The sequence below is a fragment of the Capra hircus genome, chromosome 2 (genome assembly GCF_001704415.2).
Source record: "Capra hircus breed San Clemente chromosome 2, ASM170441v1, whole genome shotgun sequence".
Classification (NCBI taxonomy): Eukaryota; Metazoa; Chordata; class Mammalia; order Artiodactyla; family Bovidae; genus Capra; species Capra hircus.
This window is the reverse complement of record NC_030809.1, coordinates 99,934,345-99,954,040: the sequence shown is the minus strand read 5'-3', so window position 1 is coordinate 99,954,040 and position 19,696 is coordinate 99,934,345. Positions and strand designations below refer to the sequence as shown.

The 19,696-nt window shown below is 41.3% G+C and overlaps 1 protein-coding gene across 6 annotated transcripts in view; it reads left to right on the top strand.

Moving 5' to 3' along the window:
* The window catches only part of ITGB6 (integrin subunit beta 6), a 142,353-nt gene that overhangs the window by 99,232 nt on the left and 23,425 nt on the right, over window positions 1-19,696 (top strand). For all 6 annotated transcript variants that reach the window (XM_013969416.2, XM_013969411.2, XM_005676064.3 and 3 more), the window contains 4 exon segments: window positions 4,231-4,320; window positions 10,617-10,751; window positions 11,330-11,747; window positions 17,028-17,250. In XM_013969416.2, the coding sequence (XP_013824870.1) occupies window positions 4,231-4,320; window positions 10,617-10,751; window positions 11,330-11,747; window positions 17,028-17,250 (866 nt within the window).

Sequence of the window (19,696 nt, the reverse complement as noted above, 5' to 3'; positions counted from 1 at the left end):
AGCAGCAGGTTGCTCTAAATATTTGGTTTTACAAATTCTTTTTTTAAATGCTACTAGCAGAGAGATGGCAAGTTGACTTCTGGCTTCTCATCCTCTGCTATGTGCATGCTAAGTTACTTCAGCCGTGTCCGATTCTTTGCGACCCCATGGACTGTAGACTGCCAGGCTCCTCTGTCCATGGGATTCTCCAGGCGAGAATACTGGAGTGGGTTGCCATGACTTCCTCCAGGGGATCTTCCCAACCCAGGAATCGAACCTGCATCTCTTCTGCCTCCTACATTGGTAGAGGGTTCACTAGCACCAGTGGGGAAGCCCCCTTCCTCCACTAAGGAATATTATAGTCTGGTCTGTACAAAATGGTGCAGATGAGTCTGAGGTGGTGAGGAACCCAGGACACAACAGCAGAAATGTCACAAGAGAAGGATATACGGGTCCAGGAGAGTCACCACCAAAGGCAAAAACCCATCATGATGTCCAGCAAGGATAGAGCTAATAATAAACCATATCGAAGAACAGAGCCAGGCTCTGAACCTGAAGATGAGCGTTAACCCAACAGGAAGTGCCATCAAAGCGGTAGCGGCAGTCCCTTTGGGGGACGCCTCTCCCAAGGAGAGGACAGTAAGAGAGCGTCAAAAGCAGCCAAGGGGCAGCCAAGTCCTCAGCCCAAGTCTCCGAGGAGAATAACAACCCGATGGCCTATCCATGGTGACCTGGGGCGGCAGGTGTGTGGATCTGTGGTTCCTCTGCCCTCGGGCAACCACAAGACCGCACCTGATGGCCAGTTCTGGCAGTCAGACACCCAGAGGCCCTGAACTTAAAGACGCTCTCTGAGAGTATCCCGATCTGTGCAGGTGTGAACTCAGGCACGGTCCTCTGAAGGCTTTGATGCCTGCCAGCTAAATCACCCTTTGTCCTTGTCTTATCCTCTACCCTTGACAGACAGGCGATTTCCAGGGAGCAAATGGAGACTGTTGGACAAAAAAATTTTTTTCTGAGATGGGGGCAAAGTAAGCCAAAAAGAAAAAAGTAGGGCTTGATGAAGGAAGTCAAGAAAATGAAGGTGAGCAGAAAAAGCCAACCTTGCAAACACGAGTGAGAAAAGCAACCTCAGGAACTCATGGGTGGCATGGTGGTGAGGAAGGGGGGGAAATCCATAGTTAGGAAAATCCATGCACAGATAACAGGGATCACAAGCCCAGGAAATCAGGCCCAAGCAGAGAAGTCTGCATATCTAATCAGCTCATACAACCTTGTGTTTTCAGAGTTCACCATTTCTAATATCCAAGAGTTCTCTTTCCCAATCACACTGCTATAATTTTTCACATCCAGGCATGCAGTCACCCTTTTTCTAACATTAAACATGTTTAATCAGGACAATTTATAATAGCACTTTAGAGTCTTAGTAAAAGAGAGGCATTTGACACATGATATTTACAGTAATCATAATACTACAAGATTTAAAGTGTAATTTTTTTTACAGTGTTAGATCAGAAAGCCAAATTGCCCACATCCTTAGTTAGTTATTTGCATTGCTTTTACAGGGAATCAGCATCCAGAAATTAATTAATAGTCTTCCTCTCCACAATGATCAGTGTTATCCCTGGGTACTACTAGCTGCCAACTCCTTTGTACCCTCGCTCTGGTGGCAATCAGCAAATGCTATTAACGTTAAACCACTTGTCCTAACAGCCAAAAGTCAAATGTCATCCACAGGCAGGATCATAATAATGCTTTAGGAAGTGGATGGATTTGGCTTTGTTAACCAAGAATTAACTCCAAATCTGGAGGCCACTTGAACTAGTGCTTCTAGAAAATATTCATTATATATTGGCCTTGGGGAGGCCAGGACATTTTTCAAGGATAACAGCTTCGTGCAGAGCTAAAGGCCTTGGAATTCTTTGTCAAATGGCTCTAAACCTTTCTTTGACAAGCTCTAAAGATTACCTCCACCTTCTCTTCTGGGACCAGTCAAATTTACACACATTCCAGCTCCACTTGAGTGAAATCCAAGTTCCCATTTAGGTATTTTCTGCTAACCACAGTTCTCATGCTTCATGGCCCTTTTGACATGTGTTTATTTGAAAAGGTAAGTCGATGAACCGGTGCCTTCCTCATATTTGACAAGTTCTACCTGACTTGGGGAAACCAAAGGGGGTCCCATTCAACAAGCAGTGATGGAGAGACCCAACTTACCTGGATGATTACCCACAGCCGCCTCAATAATAAAATGCAGATCAAAACAGACGGACAACTGATACTCTTTTAAGAGTTCAGATTTCCATCCACTACAAACTTAAACACAATCACAAATGGTGAAATTAGTAGGACATGACAAAACCCACAAATTAAAACCAAAGCCCATTTTCCCGTATACACGGAGTAGAAGGTTTGGATTTAACCTGGGTGCCCACCTCTAGTGGGAGACCTCCCACCACTCCTTGGTGTTCCAACATCAGCTAGGCTTCATTTGTTCCTCTCTTTGATTCCTTTTGTCTTGATTGATTTATTTAGCATCATGATTATAATTAATAATAAAAATTAATGTAATTTGTGCTCAGTTACTTCAGTTGTGTCCAACTCTTTGCGACCCTATGGACTACATAGCCCACCAGGCTTCTCCATCCATGGGCTTTTCCAGGCAAGAATACTGGCATGGGTTGCCATGCCCTCCTCCAGGGGATCTTCTTAATCCAGGAATCAAACCCATGTCTTCTGTGTCTTCTGCATTGCACCAGATTCTTTACTGCTGAGCCACTGGGGAAGCCCCAATTCTAATTTAGTTTCGTGCATTTTTAAAACTACTTAAATGAGGTAGGGTGTTACTATGTTTGAACCATAGGAAATGCCCTAAATTCTTCACTCAAAGCTTATTTCTCTTTTTTCCCTACAATTATAATAAATTCAGTCATTTAATTTCACAGCACACAAATACTTTAGAAGAGAACAGCTGACAAAATGAGTGATTGTTTCTTCTTGATGTAGCACAGCATATTAAGCCTACTTAATAGATATTGCTGAATGCAATAGTAAATGAATGAATAACTTGGTAGGCAAGTGATACCTTACAGCTTAACAAGAAAACAGAAACTATTTAAAAACGAAAGAAACAAAAGCACAGAGAGTGGGGTCCATTTGTTAAGGGTGTGATCCATCTCTAAATTTTAGAAGTCTTTGATGATTGTAGAATTATAATTAATATTATAAGTATGACTAGTTAGTCAAGAAAAATGTCAAGGTATGCTTGAATGTCTTGATTTAAGAAGACAGAAGTCTGTCCTATATATTTTAAGAAAATTTTTGTTTGAAAATAGTTTTAAAGCAGAAACTTAAGAAAGGGATAATTTTCAGCAGTCTATAAAATTGCTTTCTTTGCAATGCTTCACTTCTTAGCCATGTTTGATACCTGAAGGGTTGAACTAATACAGTGAATTCTCCTCTGGTGGGAACGACATCTCAGGGGAAGGAATGGACATGGAGAATGCAGATGGTTTAGAGCTAAGTGCTGATTCACACAATCCTGACGTGTGAGGAGCGATTCCAACCCACTCCAGTACGGTGCTGACATCCCTAAAGGAGTACTCATTACTGCTAGGAAAGGAGGAGTTAACAGCAAGCATTCAAAAATTCACTCCTTTGCTCTACCGAGCAACTGACAATGACTGACAAGGAAGACCTCTGGGCTGATTGACCTGAGGGGTGGTCTGATGGCAGTGAGGGACTCAAGTGACCCCAACCTTAGTTTCTGCAATGCTACAGAAAAAAAAAAAGGAAGGCAGTTCCTGGTAGTGAGCTCAGAGCCCAACCTTAGTTTCTGGGATGCTACAGAAAAAAAAAAAAAAAAAAAAAAGGAAGACAGTTCCTAGTAGTGAGCTCAGAGCTTTTTAGAAAAAGGATGTTCCCCAAATCAAAAACATTATATACATGTTATTTCTATTTGAGACTTAACTCCTGTTGTGTTGTCAATTACAGCCCTAGACTAAGGCCGCCACAGACATTAGATTTCCCCGGCAGCAACTCTGGCCATTCATTTCCTTTCAGTTCCATTCACTTCCATTCAGGAAGCAGCACGAGGCACAACTAGAGTTTCAGGACAAACACTGTTTATTATCAGGAACCTGTTTCTCCCTGCCAGTTAAATAGAGGTGATCTCAACCATGGGTTGAACCTCATGCTTAATGCTTCTCAGTTACAGTGAGCAAAGATTGACTTATTTTGTTTGTTTGTTTACAGAATTATGCAAAACTCATTCCTGGAGCTACAGTAGGGGTACTTCAGAAGGACTCTGGAAACATTCTCCAGCTGATCATCTCAGCTTATGAAGTATGATATTTTACTGTTGGGGTCTTTTTGCATTTATTTGATGTTTAAAAACTACGTTTTAGGCGGTTAAATGCACTCTCCTTTGTTGGTAGAGATAGTTGGTAGAAAATCTCTCTGCATTAATGCAGCCAAAATGTAAATTTTGTTCACTTTATTTGCAGATATTTTTCCCAGAAGGTGGGGCAGAAGGTAGAAAACTCATAAACCTGATCATAAAGTTAAGGTTGTTTTTATAGTAATAACCAACAGCGGCATTGTCACCTGCAGAATTTTAATTCTACTGAAAAGGCTTCATGAGTCATACAATTAAGCTTTCCTCTTCTCTGCCTAAAAAAAAAAAAAAAATTGTTTAAATTGCCAATGAATAACAGCTATGAGAACTAACTCCACAGGCTTAATGAGACTCCATCATAACTCAGGGGAAAACACAGCAAGGCACATCAGGAACACTGCTTTGTAGAGTCCCTGCTTTGAGGAGTCAGGGAAATTTTCCATTAGTGTTATATCATATACATACATTTTTAACTTTCTTTCTTTTTTTGCCTTGTCTTTGTAAATTAGTGCCTGAGGACAGAATTCTTCCCTTAAAATAAGATACATACCTACAGTGTTGCTCTGTTTTCTCTCTTTGTCTCCATTTCATAACCCAATCAACAGTGGGTGGCCTGTTGCCAACTCTTTTTATTTTGGTTCCTAAATGTCACTATTAGCCCCTCTTTTGCTTTTCGTTACAAAGAAACACACATACAGACAAAAAGATGAAATTCTACATTAGGACAGGAATGAAAAAAATGACATTTTATAAAGCAGTAAAGCTCTCGTATTTGCTCCAAATGTCAGTTGCATAATAACAAATGAATAAAATGCTAATTTTTGATGTTTTAAAACTACAAATAAGTGATACACATGCACTGTATAACAATACTTAGCATATACAGAACCCGTGTTCCCTGACATTTAGAATCACCTGGAATGTTTTTTTAAAATAGGTGTGTCTAGATTCCTTTCACAAATGTCTTAGGAGAACTTCAAGGGGAGGAAGAGTGACATATTTTAAGAAACTCCACACCCTAGTTTTTTTTTTTTACATCACCCCACCAATTTTGAGACTCTAACAGGGGAAAGCAAGGTATTTTTTCTCAAAGACATTTTCTCAAAGAATAAAACACAGATGGTTCATTAAAGTTATGAGATGAGGGTGTTTTTAATTCATATCCTCAGAAACTTCAGTTTTCTTAGCTCACATCAAAAATTAATCACCAAGTTAGTTCATGCTTGAAATTCTTCCAGACAGGAAAGCTTGTCAACAAAATACTATAAAAACCTTCCTCCCTCTCAAACAATAAAGTTTTAATGTGTAGAATCAAATAAAATCACGTGGCAGACCTTCACTGTGTTAGAACACGCTCAATTTTCTTTAATTCAGGACTCTCAAAAATGCTGGCTACTAGCATCTTCACAGGAGGTAAGCAAATTATAAAACAGTGAATTGTCAAAAATATTTCCCCTCCCGTCTGACCAGCCCTGTCCGGGCCCCTGCTTGCTCTGTCAGAGTTTATGTCTCACTCTATGTCCCCAGTCACATAACTTACAGAGTAGTTGAAATCAAGACATCAAACATTTGAAGTGAATCTTGTGTTTTATTTTATTGTCTCAAAATTATGAACGGTCTATTATTCTTAAATCAAACAATTCTGCTCTGGAGTGATGGCTGAAACTCGATGAGTCGCTACGAGGCATGCAGCAAATCTTGGCACTAGTTCACCTTGTTTTCTATTGTGTAATTTTTAAATGTATCCAAAAAGGACATGACTGAGCGACTGAACCGAACTGAACTGAAACGGATTTTAAAACATGGGGACCCAAGGACTGGATTTCTTCCCAACCTAGAAAAAGAGAGAGAAGGAAAGAGACCATACTGAGAGAAAACATAAAATGCTTCTGACTTGTAGTGGGGCAGGGGCAAACAATTTGTGTTTATACTCAGTGACTACAAACTTCAGCTCAGTATTTTACACAAACATTAAAAAAAAAAAAACCTTAAATACCAGATGTGTATTCATCTGGCCATCATTTATTACTCTCTTTTCTTCTCTAATCACATAATAAAACTGTTGAAATATTAAAGCTCCCAAGGGTAAGCTCCCCGGTTGGCATTTAAGTTCTAGAAGAGAAGTGACTTGTTTTGTTTTGTCTAACTCATAGTACATGCTCAAAAAATGAGTGAATGAAAAGATGAAACCTACAGACATATATTTATGTCCTTGCTTTGGCAAATTCATATTCAAATATTCCTGGTGAAATCTGCAATAGGATGTATTATATCAATGCTGAGATTTCCTTCATTTTGGCTAGATTATGTTACTCACCACCCCTAACTGCTGTAATCTAGAGACTTTCAGGTTATATCCCTCATTTCTCATTTAGATCGCTGTGCCTCTATCTCCAGTGCTACTCCTATCCTATTTTTTGATGATTTCAGCCCATATATATGGTCCTTCCCATATCATGGGCTCTCAGTTTCTTGAACTCTGATTCTGAAATGACCTTGTTCCCTTCCCACTTAACTACTTCTTCATATCTTCACTCTCCTGTCATACCTTAAACCTTATCCTTGCCAATAAACACCTCCATAATATCAATTGTGTGCAATCAGTTGTCCACTTACCATTTCTAATCTTTTCACCTTATTCTTGCTAATTCCCCTAATGTTTTTTCCAGCCCCACTAGGATCTCTAATTAATTGACCATATCTTCTCTGTATAGTTCCTCATCCCCCTGATGTCTTCTCTCACCTGGTCCTCCAGTTTAAATTCAATTATTCTGGCCACTCCTTAGATATACTCTCAACTTCCCTGAACCTTATTGCTCCTTTGAGGTTTCTGGCCAACTGTAGTCCTGGTCAAATCCAGTCACTCTGCACAGCTGAATGGAAGTGGGAAAAACATACAGTCATGCTACCTGGTCTCACTTTAAATTCATGATCATGGACCTCAAGCAGGCCCTCCATGCTGCCTGGCAACCAGGATATATGTTTCTATTAAACATACAAATGGAGATATCTAGGAGTCAGTTGATATGTTAGTCTAGGTTATTCAGCAGAATAAGCTGGACTTTCCCGAACACACTTCACCAACAGTTTTCTCCTCCTCAACTAATGGTAATTTCCATTCTTCACATTGCTAGAGACAAAATGCTTGAAATTATCCTGACTCCTCTCTTTCTCTTACACTTTACATTTAATCCATCAGGAAATCTTGCAGACTCTACCCTCAGATTTATTTAGAATTTGGTCCAATCACTGTCATCCTGGTTGGAGCCACCCTCCTCATTCACCTGAATTATTGCAAAATTTCCTAAATGCTATGTCCTGTTTCTACTTCTGTTTTCCTGCATCTTGCTTTCAACAAAACAGCTAGAATTTTCATTAAAAATATTAACTCCTATCACTTTTCTCTGTGCATGCCTGCATGCCTGCCAAGTTGCTTCAGTTGTGTCTGACTCCTTGTTGCCCCATGGACCATAGCCCACCAGGCTCCTCTGTCTATGGAATTCTCCAGGCAAGAACACTGGAGTGGGTTGCCACACCCTTCTCCAGGGGATCTTCCTGACTCAAGGATCAAACTTGCCTCTCTTACATCTCCTGCGCTGGCAGGCAGGTTCCCATCACCCTTCTATAGGTAACCCCAATTGCTTTCTCATTTACGTAGAGTAAAAGTTGAAGTCTTTAAAACATTCCATGAGTACCCTACCAGGTCTGGTCCCCTCCACCCATTACCTCTGAACTCACCTTCTGTTAACTCTAGCTCTCTGCTCTAGGACAGTAACTCTGCCCTCCTTGCTGTTCTGCTTCCAGACATCATCCTGTCTTTGAGCCTTCACACTAGCTGCACCCTCTTCCTGAAACACATTTTCTCACATAAATACGCATGGCTAATTTTCTCTCACTTTCTTGAAACATCACCTTCTTAACAAATCCCACCCTGACCACTTTTAAAAGATCACAGCCTCTACCCCCTGCCCACACCATCTTAATCTTCATTATCCCACCCTAACTTTTTCCTGTAGCATTTATTACCTTCCGACGCTACATAATTCTCTTATGTATTGTGTGGTTTCCTTTCTGTCCTCCCACACTGGAGTATAAACTCAGTCAAGGGATCAGCTATTTTAGAGGTTTTAGAGAACAGTGCCCAGTACATAGTGGCCACTCAATAAATATTTTCTGAGTGAATAAATTGGAAATGTAACTAGCTAAGATAAAACAGATTTGCAGGGTTCATTTTAATGCTAAATTGGCAGAATTTGAAATCTTAAGACATGACGTGAATAATCTTTAGGACTGAGAAATGACACTTTAATCTCTGACAAAGACTATATTCTAAATAGTCGGCCTGTGTCTGTCAGTGGAAGGAGCGATCATGTGGAACAAATAACAAAGCAGGGAAGAGGAGGGACTTAGAATTTACAGTAAGCAATTTAGAATTACAAGGAAGGCGGGGTCCTCTTAACATGCAGTTGACAAAGTATACTTCAGGAAAGTTTGAATCTGAATATGCCTTTAAAATTCTATCAATGGAATGTGCATAGGAACTCCAATCCTTTTAGAGGAGGTATGACTTAATTCATAATATTTTACAATTTGTTTTTATTCTGTTTTTAAAAAATAATTTATTTTTGTCCCCCAAATACAGACTTCTCTTTTACGAAAGAAAGAGGAATCTTTTAACTTTTATCTAGTCTTCTCCTTTGCCTTTGTAGTCAACAATCCCATTCCTCATCATGCCTCAGGCAGGGGTGAATGCAGCCACATGCCAGCTTCCTTGACTCAAATTTTCCTATCCTCTCCTCTAGCCTGTCCTGCACACACCTTCCAGACAGCCTCCCTGCAGTGGTATTTTCAGTAAATCAGGCCCCTGTTTTAAAGCTTCAGGAAATGTTTCACACAGGTCTTAACTCATCTCTCCAAACTATAGGGCTTTCTGTGGTCGGGTATCTCCCCAGACAGCTGGGGTGCAGGCTTGGGCTGAGCCCCTCTTGTCTCCATTCTGAACCACTCCTGGCACAGAGTTTTCTCTTTTCTGGCCTCCTCACCTGAAATACCATTGTCATCCCCTCCAGCAATCTAAATCCAACATAGCCATTAAGGTCCAGTCTTCTAATACTCCAGCCTTCACTGACTACCCTCTTTTCTGAAGTCTCCCAAACCCTTATGTATTACACATTTTTTTTTTTCCTAATTTAATGGTACACTGACTGGCACTGTATGCTAACTGCTTCACTTGATTGCATCTTATTTTTTTTCAGCAAGACGATCATCTTGATGGCAGAAACCCTATCTTGTACGCATTCCCCCAGACCTGGCTCTATACTAAATGTACAAAAGGGACTCTATAAATTCGCATTGATTTCAAGGCACATTTTCTCTCACATTTTAGCATCTCTAACATTAGGATGCATTTTGATTGGTCATATCTTACCGATGCTTTCAGTAGAATGAAAGTCGCGATGTCGTGTTCATTGCCTGCACGTGTATAACTTGGCAGTAATTGAATGTGTTGTCACTTCAACTCATTATGTGCACTGTTGGTACTGTAAGTGTTGAGGACAATCACAATTTTTAAATATCTTCCAAGTTTTCACTATGATTTGATATTGAAAAGTTATTATCTATGTGGAAATGTACCAAAACAGAATAACGGGAGCAAATACTGCTATCAGCAAAGCAAGTATTCATTGTTGGAGGAATGATCTGTATACCTTTCAGAGTAACAACCAGCTGCTTTATGGGACCTAAAAAATGATGATACTTAAGGAGACAGGTAAAGGAAGCTATTGTTATATTTTGCTACTGAGATATAAGCAAAAGATTTGCCTTTTATATGCCATGCTTGGACTATGATTCATAAGACTGGACTGTAATCCAGTCCTTGCAATTCAGGACTAGAGAAATTTGCCAAACTCTCAAGATGAATAAAATAATTTTTAAATCAATGATGAACTGACAGGTTTAATTCATATGTAGTGCTGAACAATCTCGAAGTATTTTATCATAGTTTAATTGTCATAAAATAATGGTGAATCTTGTAATGGACGGCACCTTAGATTTGATATAATATGCTTGTGTGTGTGTATGTATTACTCGCTTTCTTGCTTGACTGGTCATCTGGTAAATTTCTTTTAGACCAAACTGAATTTTATTCATTTGCTGTGTAATGAACATGATCACAGATTCTTCTCTTCTGGCTCTGTGTTTTGGTTGTGATCTTGTTCAACTCTTTATGTCTCGTCTAAAGGAACTGCGGTCTGAGGTGGAGCTGGAAGTGTTGGGAGACACGGAAGGACTAAACCTGTCATTCACAGCCATCTGTAACAGCGGGGTCCCCTTTCCACACCAAAAGAAATGCTCTCACATGAAGGTGGGAGACACGGTAAGCAGAAATCAACAGGGCATCTGAAAAGTCATTCAGACGATCTCTCAGAAGCTATCTTAGTGCAGTAAAGCTGGGCTTTTCCTTTCAAGAATTTCAAAAGCAGTTTTCAAAGAGTTCCTAATAAACGCTTCCAGGAAAGCTGATCCCCATGGGCTCTGTATACTCCAGTGCATTTTGATGGCTTGTTGCTCTTGTCGTTTAGTCACTGAGTCATATCTGACTCTTTGGTGACCCCGTGGACTGTAGCCCACCAGGTTTCTCTGTCCATGGGGTTGCCTGGCAAGAATACTGGAGTGAATTGCCATTTCTTTCTCCAGAGGATCTTCCTGACCCAGGGATTGAGCCCACATCTCCTGCATTAGCAGGCAGAGTCTTTGCCATTGAGCCACGAGGGAAGATCATTTTGGTGACTGCTGCTGCTGCTAAGTCGCTTCAGTCGTGTCTGACTCTGTGCGACCCCATAGACAGCAGCCCGCCAGGCTCCGCCGTCCCTGGGATTCTCCAGGCAAGAACACTGGAGTGGGTTGCCATTATTTTGGTGATTAGAAGAAGATAATTAGTATTTTCTTTTCCAGGCTTCATTCAACGTGACTGTGAGTTTACCAAACTGTGAGAGAAGGAGCAGGCACGTTATCCTAAAGCCTGTGGGGCTGGGGGATGCTTTGGAAATCCTCGTCAGCCCGGAATGCAGCTGTGACTGCCAGAAAGAAGTGGAGGTGAACAGCTCCAAGTGCAGCAACGGCAACGGCTCCTTCCAGTGCGGGGTGTGTGCCTGCAACCCTGGCCACATGGGTCACCACTGTGAGTGCGGGGAGGACACGCTGAGCACCGAGTCCTGCAAAGAGGCCCCAGAGCTCCCCTCGTGCAGCGGGAGAGGCGACTGCTACTGCGGGCAGTGTGTCTGCCACCTGTCCCCCTATGGAAACATTTACGGGCCTTACTGCCAGTGTGACAACTTCTCCTGCGTGAGACACAAGGGGCTGCTCTGCGGAGGTAGGCTATGTCCAAATCCACCTTCCTGGGAGACTGTGCAGGTGTCAAGGAGGAGCTTTGCATCCTTGGCCCCTGCCACAGCCGCCTGGACGTAATAGGTGCTCAATAAATGTTTGCTGATCAACTGAACGTGTTCACCTTTAGACTAAGGTAACCGATCTTCACTTATATTTCTTCTGGCTCTGACATTTCCTAGGGGTGAGATCTCTGCCAACTGAACTTACATCTCTCTTATTATTTCCCTGGGGATAAAAGATTGCTTCTGTTTGGTTATTACTCAGATGCCACAAAACTGCATGTAATCCAATTCCATTATCTTCCAGACTATTCTAGTTCAGGCTCCTTGTATGTGACCCAACTCTTAAATGCCTATTACTTTGGGAAGATAAGAAGCCAGGCTGCTTTAGGGACACACGGCAAAGGACAAGGGACACAAAAATACTAAATGGTCTTTCAGGACCTTTGTTCACACCACACACATGTTATGTGATATACTAGGTTAGGCACTGGGTATAAGAAGCTCATTTGGACTTCCCAGGTGGTGCTAGTGGTAAAAAGCCTGCCTGCCAACGCAGGAGACATAAGAGACACAGGTTCAACCCCTGGGTTGGGAAGAGCCCCTGGAGGAAAGCATGGCAATCCACTCCAGTATTCTTGCCTGGAGAACTCCATGGACGGAGAAGCATGGTGGGCTACAGTCCATAGGGTTGCAAAGAGTTGGACACAACCGAAGCAGCTTGGCGTGCAGGCATGCATAACAAGACGAATAAGGACATATGTGAAAAAGGCCATGGAAAGGGTAAAAATGAACAATTGCTTGATTTTAGAGATTGAGAAAAACTATAAATAGCAGAAAAATTTACATTCTAGTATCCCTTCTAGATACAAAATCACTGTAGTTTAAGAATATATTACCTATTAAATTACTATGATAAAACCATTGAGAGATACACATATATAGTTAAGTACAGTCTAGTTAGACAAGAAATACAAATGTGTTCATATACTTTGAAATGATACAGATTTGTGTTATGATTTAAACAGTAACTGACTGCTAAATTTAAGCCCTCACATCTTTTTTTTTTTTTTCCCACAGTGTGTGAACAGATAGCTTTTCAAAACAGAAAGCCATTACCTTTAGAGAAAACCAAGCAAGTTATGTTTTTCAACCACAGTGTCAGGAACATATAAAAGAGACTGATTTTCAGAAGAAAAGGCCTGAGAAAAGAAGCCTCAGAGAATCCCAAGCTCTTTGAAAACCATCTGATACCCTTAGAAGGGCACCCCCGTTTCATTTCTTGGCTTCTGCTGCTGCAACAGATTCCTCTGAGGCTGCCTTCTTTCTTTCCCCTTGGAGAGTGAAAAGTTTAGTGTCTGTCCAGACTGAGACACATTTCTCGCCCCTTTCATTCAAAGGTGTTTTTCCTTATCTAATGGGTGTGTTTCCAAACCCACATGGGTCCTCTTTTCACAAGATGCAGCCAGAACACAGCCTGAAGCCAGAGACCATCACCACATCTCAGAAAGAATCTATTCAGCAGGACCTTAGATTGCAGTTCTAATAGAAATCTTTAATAAAATATGTGCTCAAGACGTTTGAAATTGCCTTTAAAAAAAAATCTGAAATGTAATCAAATACAGCATAACAGCAATACTGACCCCACCTATATTTTACCCTTTAAATCTGAAGTCAAAGAGATCTAAGGCTGTAGAAATCGTGGATTGTGTTCAACAACACAGTTCGTCCCAAGGTTTGATGGTCTTTCATTTTGTTTTATGTCATGCGTGCAGACAGATATAAATTCAAAGAGTCAATTTGATCTGTCCATTTGTAGTTCAGACAGTCTAACAATACTGCCTCTTTTTGTATCAGATACAGTGATCACTAAAGAAATTCTATATAGAAAATACAATAATTTCTGCAATTGGACTCAGAAAACTTTACCAATGCCTTTTTCCTTCATCTATTGGAGTATTTCCCCATCCTCAACCATGACTGTTTCTCAGAAGCAATCTTGTGTTTAGTAACATCTCAAATGATGTCACTCTGTAACTTTCTCTTGTAAAAGCACAATCAAGTACAAAAAAGTACAAAAGTAAATGAATAGTTTTGGCCTTAATCACCTAACTATTCTTAGCTTTCAATTCGAGAAAGAGTCATGGAATATGTACTATGTGCCTGGCATTGTGCTTAGTGTGGGGGTAAAACTGATCCTGGCCTGTGAACACACGTGCTCTTGATGCTGTTGCTTCCAACAGCAGCCTGACTATACTACAGCCTCACTTCTCGTGTGTGTGTGTGTGTGTGCTAAGTTGCTTCAGTCATGTCTGACTCTTTGTAATCCCATGGACTGTAGCCCAGCAGGCTCCTCTGGAATGTGACTGATAATTAAGAGCACAATGGTAGGAAGTTTTTTCTATAATGCTATTTGTCTGTAGGAGTTTCCAGTTTCTTAGAATCAATATTTTTAAAATATCAATATTTAAAATATTTTAAATATTTTCATGTCACAAAGAGTCAGACACCACTGAAGCGACTTAGCACAGCACAGCACAGCCCACCCTGCTTATTTATGGGCCAGGCACTGTTCTAAACACTGTTATGTCTTATCTTAGGTAATCTTCATAACAGTCCTATGAAGTAGTGCTATTAATAATTCCTCCTTACCAATGAGGAAACTGAGGCACAGAGGGGTTGAGTAATTTCCCCAACTTTGCCCAGGCAGAAGTACCAGAGCCAGGATCCAAACCTGTGCCACCAGCGTCTATGTCCATGCACTCGCACACTGTGTACCCATGAGCCACCACCACACCCATGTGTCTTTGGAATGTTGCCAAGAAGCAAAACTTGAGAGGCAATACCTGGGGCACACTTCTTTTTCTGAAGAAAAGTATGTTACAAAATTTGCAAGTAAGAGTTGCTTGTTTGGATCATCAAATGCCAGCTTAGAATCTTGGGCAAGGCAGGCAACCAAAACATACTATGCAAGAACACACAGGCCCATTCTCTGCAACACTGTATTTACCATTTTGTAGTAGTTCGTGCACTCCTCTGGCCAGCTCCTCAGGAACCTCTCTTACTCCTCTGGCTCTTCTATGACGATCTCTGGTTACATTATAAATGTTGATACTCTCCAGGGACTTACTCACTCTATCTGCTTGCCCCAGATAATCTCATCCCCATCAGCTTCAACTGCCACTTATCCCCAGTGGATTACAAAACCCAAACTTCAGGGCTGTATATACGTATCCAACCACCCACAGGTCTTTCAAACTCCACAGAACCAAAAATGAACTCATCGTCTTCCCTGTCCTAAGCTGCTCTTCCCCCTCTCCTTCAGAGCAATCTATTCACTTAAAAATTAGAAACTTTCTATGCCAGGCATTGGGGATAAGGCACAACATGAGTTACTTCCATTCGAGGGCAGTAAAAAGATGCCCCATCCAGCTAGCAGCCCAGTCTGGTCATCTGAAGAATTTCATCTTCTCTCTCCCTCCCCGTCTTCCCTGGGCATCTCATGCCTTGAATTTCATCCTTTTTCCTCTCCAAGCCCACAGACACTTCTCAGGACTCACAGCTTCTTATCTCTATTTCTGGGAGAAAAATAATATATAAACACATGCACACAGTTGATCCTTGAACAACACAGGTTTGAAGTGCATGGATCCACTTATATGCAGATTTTTTTCAATAAATATATTGGAAATACTTTTGGAGACTTGCAACAATTTGAAAATATTCACAGATGAAGTATGTAGCCAGACAGAGATACCAAAAAAGAAAATTTACGTATGTTGTAAATGCATAAAGTATATATATTTGTTGCTCTATTCTTACATAGGCATAAAGTAAGTGATATTTAATGTAAAATTAATAATGTGTTAGTTTTCTTACTGTTTGATAACTTTGCTTTCAAAGCATTATATTACTGCCTAGCATGCTTCTCTCATAATTGGAGAAACTGCATATCAGCCTACTATTAAAGGTAAGTGGTTTTTAAGAAAAGGGAATCATGTTTATAATATGAATATGTCCATAATACTATAGCCATAAATATTTTAACAATACATTCATTGGTGTATAGGCTAGGCTACTCTGAAGCAATGATACTAATTACACTGGGCTGCCATAAAGTAATCACATCATTGTCTCTTCATTCAGTTCAGTTCAGTTCAGTTCAGTCGCTCAGTCGTGTCCAACTCTTTACGACCCCATGAATTGCAGCATGCCAGGCCTCACCATCACCAACTCCCGGAGTTCATTCAGACTCACGTCCATTGAGTCAGTGATGCCATCCAGCCATCTCATCCTCTGTCGTCCCCTTTTCCTCCTGCCCCCAATCCCTCCCACCATCAGAGTCTTTTCCAATGAGTCAACTCTTCACATGAGGTGGCCAAAGTACTGGAGTTTCAGCTTTAGCATCATTCCTTCCAAAGAAATCCCAGGGCTGATCTCCTTCAGAATGGACTGGTTGGATCTCCTTGCAGTCCAAGGGACTCTCAAGAGTCTTCTTCAACACCACAGTTCAAAAGCATCAATTCTTCAGCACTCAGCCTTCTTCACAGTCCAGCTCTCACATCCATACATGACCACAGGAAAACCCATAGCCTTGACTAGACGGACCTTAGTCGGCAAAGTAATGTCTCTGCTTTTATCAATGCATCAATAGCTATATCTGTAAATAAACATGAATTTCTTTTTCACATTATCTTTTCAATTTTGATATCTAGTGTTAGTAATTTGCCTAATATCTACAGTATTATAAGGTGATTTTGATGTAGGTACTGCCAGATGATTCATCTAGTAAACTTACAGTATCGATAAATACAGTTAGTCACTCAGGGGTGTGCAACTCTTTGCAACCCCATGGAGCCTGCCAGGCTCCTCTGTCCATGGGGATTCTCCAGGCAAGAATACTAGAGTGGGTTGCAGTTTTCTTCTCCAGGGGATCTTCCCAACTCAGGGATTGAATCCTCATCTCTTGAGTCTCTTGCACTGGCAGGCAGATTCTTTACCACTGTGCCACCTGGGAAGCCAGCCCATAAATTCTATTTGATATAACATCAGGCAACCTAGTTGATCTTCAGTTAAGAGACCAAGTCAATAAATACACACCATTAGCAAAACACACTCCTATCTACACTCCTTCCCACCCCTGCACAGCACTCACTTTTTTCCCTCTTTTTTCCCTTCAGTCTGTTTAAAGGCAAAGAAAAGAGATGGTCCACAAAATCTGGAAGTGGTTTTAGCCCTAAGAAACCCAGAACTTTGTTTTGCAGATAACGGCGACTGTGACTGTGGCGAGTGCGTGTGCAGGAGCGGCTGGACAGGTGAGTACTGTAACTGCACCACCAGCACGGACCCCTGTGTCTCCGAAGACGGGATCCTCTGCAGCGGCCGAGGGGACTGTGTGTGCGGCAAGTGCATCTGCACGAATCCTGGAGCCTCGGGACCCACCTGTGAACGTTGTCCCACCTGCGGCGATCCCTGTAACTCTAAACGGTAATGTATCTACCATCTAACAAAAATGTCTCTTTGTCCCTAGGTTTCATGATGATCAAAGTTATAACGACATTTTATAAACTCAGACCTCAGACTGTCTTGCTGGCTTTGGTCTCCAAGCATCCATCAAAACACACAAACCCAAAGGGCCCCTGTGATCATCAGCCTGGAACATCGCCTCTCCATTACCTCCCAATGCTGATTATCCGGGACCACAAAGTCACATTTCTATGAGAGCCTATCAAGGAAGCCAAGCTGAGGTCCCACACTGATAACATCAGATAGCCTCTCCCTTACAATACCAGCCACACATCAGGAGTGCCCTGGTGGGGGAGACTGACACTCACTTTCAGTACTTTTTACAGGGAAACAGAGGAGCTTCTTATCGAGTTTATAGCCTGATCTTACTGATTCATTCCCATCTACAGCTCAAAAAGGCAAAGAAGCAGAAAGATGATCTTGGCTCTCAATTCCTCCCCTCTTTCTTACCACTCATGCTCTTTGGCGACTTTCTTTGGTTGCCATTCTACAGAGCTATTGTGAATTACTTTCTTTTTATCATCGAACAACAACAAAAAGCAATCTTTTTTTTTTTTTCCCAGTTAAAAAAAAACTTCTTCTTAGCTTGGCAGCTAACTTCTTGATGAAAAATTGAGGTCAAGAAAAGCAAATCTCCAAACTGGCTGTGTTATGACCTTGCAGGTTTAATGTATTATACAGCAAATGTGCTTCCGCAGTTCATATTTTCATTAACTTTGGTACCCACAGTGGGGACATGTGCATATCCAATGCGAACAAAGTAAGAAAATCAATATTACCAATATTCACTCAGTGTTTACTCACTATTCAGGTGTCAAAAATTCCCTGTCACTGTGCCTGAACAGATGCCAAGAGAAGCACTGGCACAAAGTTAGGCTTGTGTCTGTGCACGCTAAGTTGCTTCAGTTGTGTCCGACTTTGTGAGGCCCTAAGGACTTCACCCTGCCAGACTCCTCTGTCCATGGGATTTTCCAGGCAAGATTACTGGAGTGGGTTGCCATGCCCTCCTCCAGGGGATCTTCCCAAACCAGGGGTCGAACTTGTGTCTCTTACGTCTAACCTGCATTGGCAGGCGGATTCTTTACCACTAGCACACAACCTGGGAAGCCCAAAGTTAGGCTTCAGTTGAGTTCAGTTCAGTTCAGTCGCTCAGTCATGTCTGACTCTTTGCGACCCCATCAATTGCAGCACCCCAGGCCTCCCTGTCCATCACCAACTCCTGGAGTTCACTCAGACTCACGTCCATCGAGTCAGTGATGCCATCCAGCCATCTCATCCTCTGTCGTCTCCTTCTCCTCCTGTCCCCAATCCCTCCCAGCATCAGAGTCTTTTCCAATGAGTCAACTCTTCACGTGAGGTGCCCAAAGCACTGGAGTTTCAGCTTTAGCATCATTCCCTCCAAAGAAATCCCAGGGCTGATCTCCTTCAGAATGGACTGGTTGGATCTCCTTGCAGTCCAAGGGACTCTCAAGAGTCTTGTCCAACACCACAGTTCAAAAGCATCAATTCCTCGGCACTCAGCCTTCTTCACAGTCCAACTCTCACATCCATACATGACCACAGGAAAAACCATAGCCTTGACTAGATGGACCTTTGTTGGCAAAGTAATGTCTCTGCTTTTGAATATGCTATCTAGGTTGGTCATAACTTTTCTTCCAAGGAGTAAGTGTCTTTTAATTTCATGGCTGCAATCACCATCTGCAGTGATTTTGGAGCCCCCAAAAATGAAGTCTGACACTGTTTCCACTGTTTCCCCATCTATTTCCCATGAAGTGATGGGACCGGATGTCATGATCTTCATTTTCTGAATGGTGAGCTTTAAGCCAACTTTTTCACTCTCCTCTTTCACTTTCATCAAGAGGCTTTTTAGTTCCTCTTCACTTTCTGCCATAAGGGTGGTGTCATCTGCATATCTGAGGTTATTGATATTTCTTCCGGCAATCTTGAATACAATTTAATATTAAATGTTATTTGAAAGTATTTCTTCCATTATTTTTCTATTTTATCTTCTCTGTAAACCTGGTTTAGACTCTTTTGAAAAATAAACTTTATTTAACTATGGTTGATTTACAATATTGTGTTAGTTTTAGATGTTCTGCCTCAGAGCCTTTTTCATTATAGGTTATTATAAGATATTGAATATAGTTCCAGTGCTATACAGTAAATTCTTGTTTATTTTATATACAGTACTATGTGCATGTTAATTCCAACTTCCTCATTTATCCCCACCCTCTCCCCTTTCCCCTTTGGTAACCAGAGATTTGTTTCATCAGACATGTTTCGATCTTAGATCTGGTTTATGAGGTATGAAATTAATGGTCAAAGTAGTTTGAATTTGAGGAACTAAGTAGAGTGATCCACTTGGTATTTGTTAGTTTTGAGGTGAATCCATTCTTCCATTTATTCT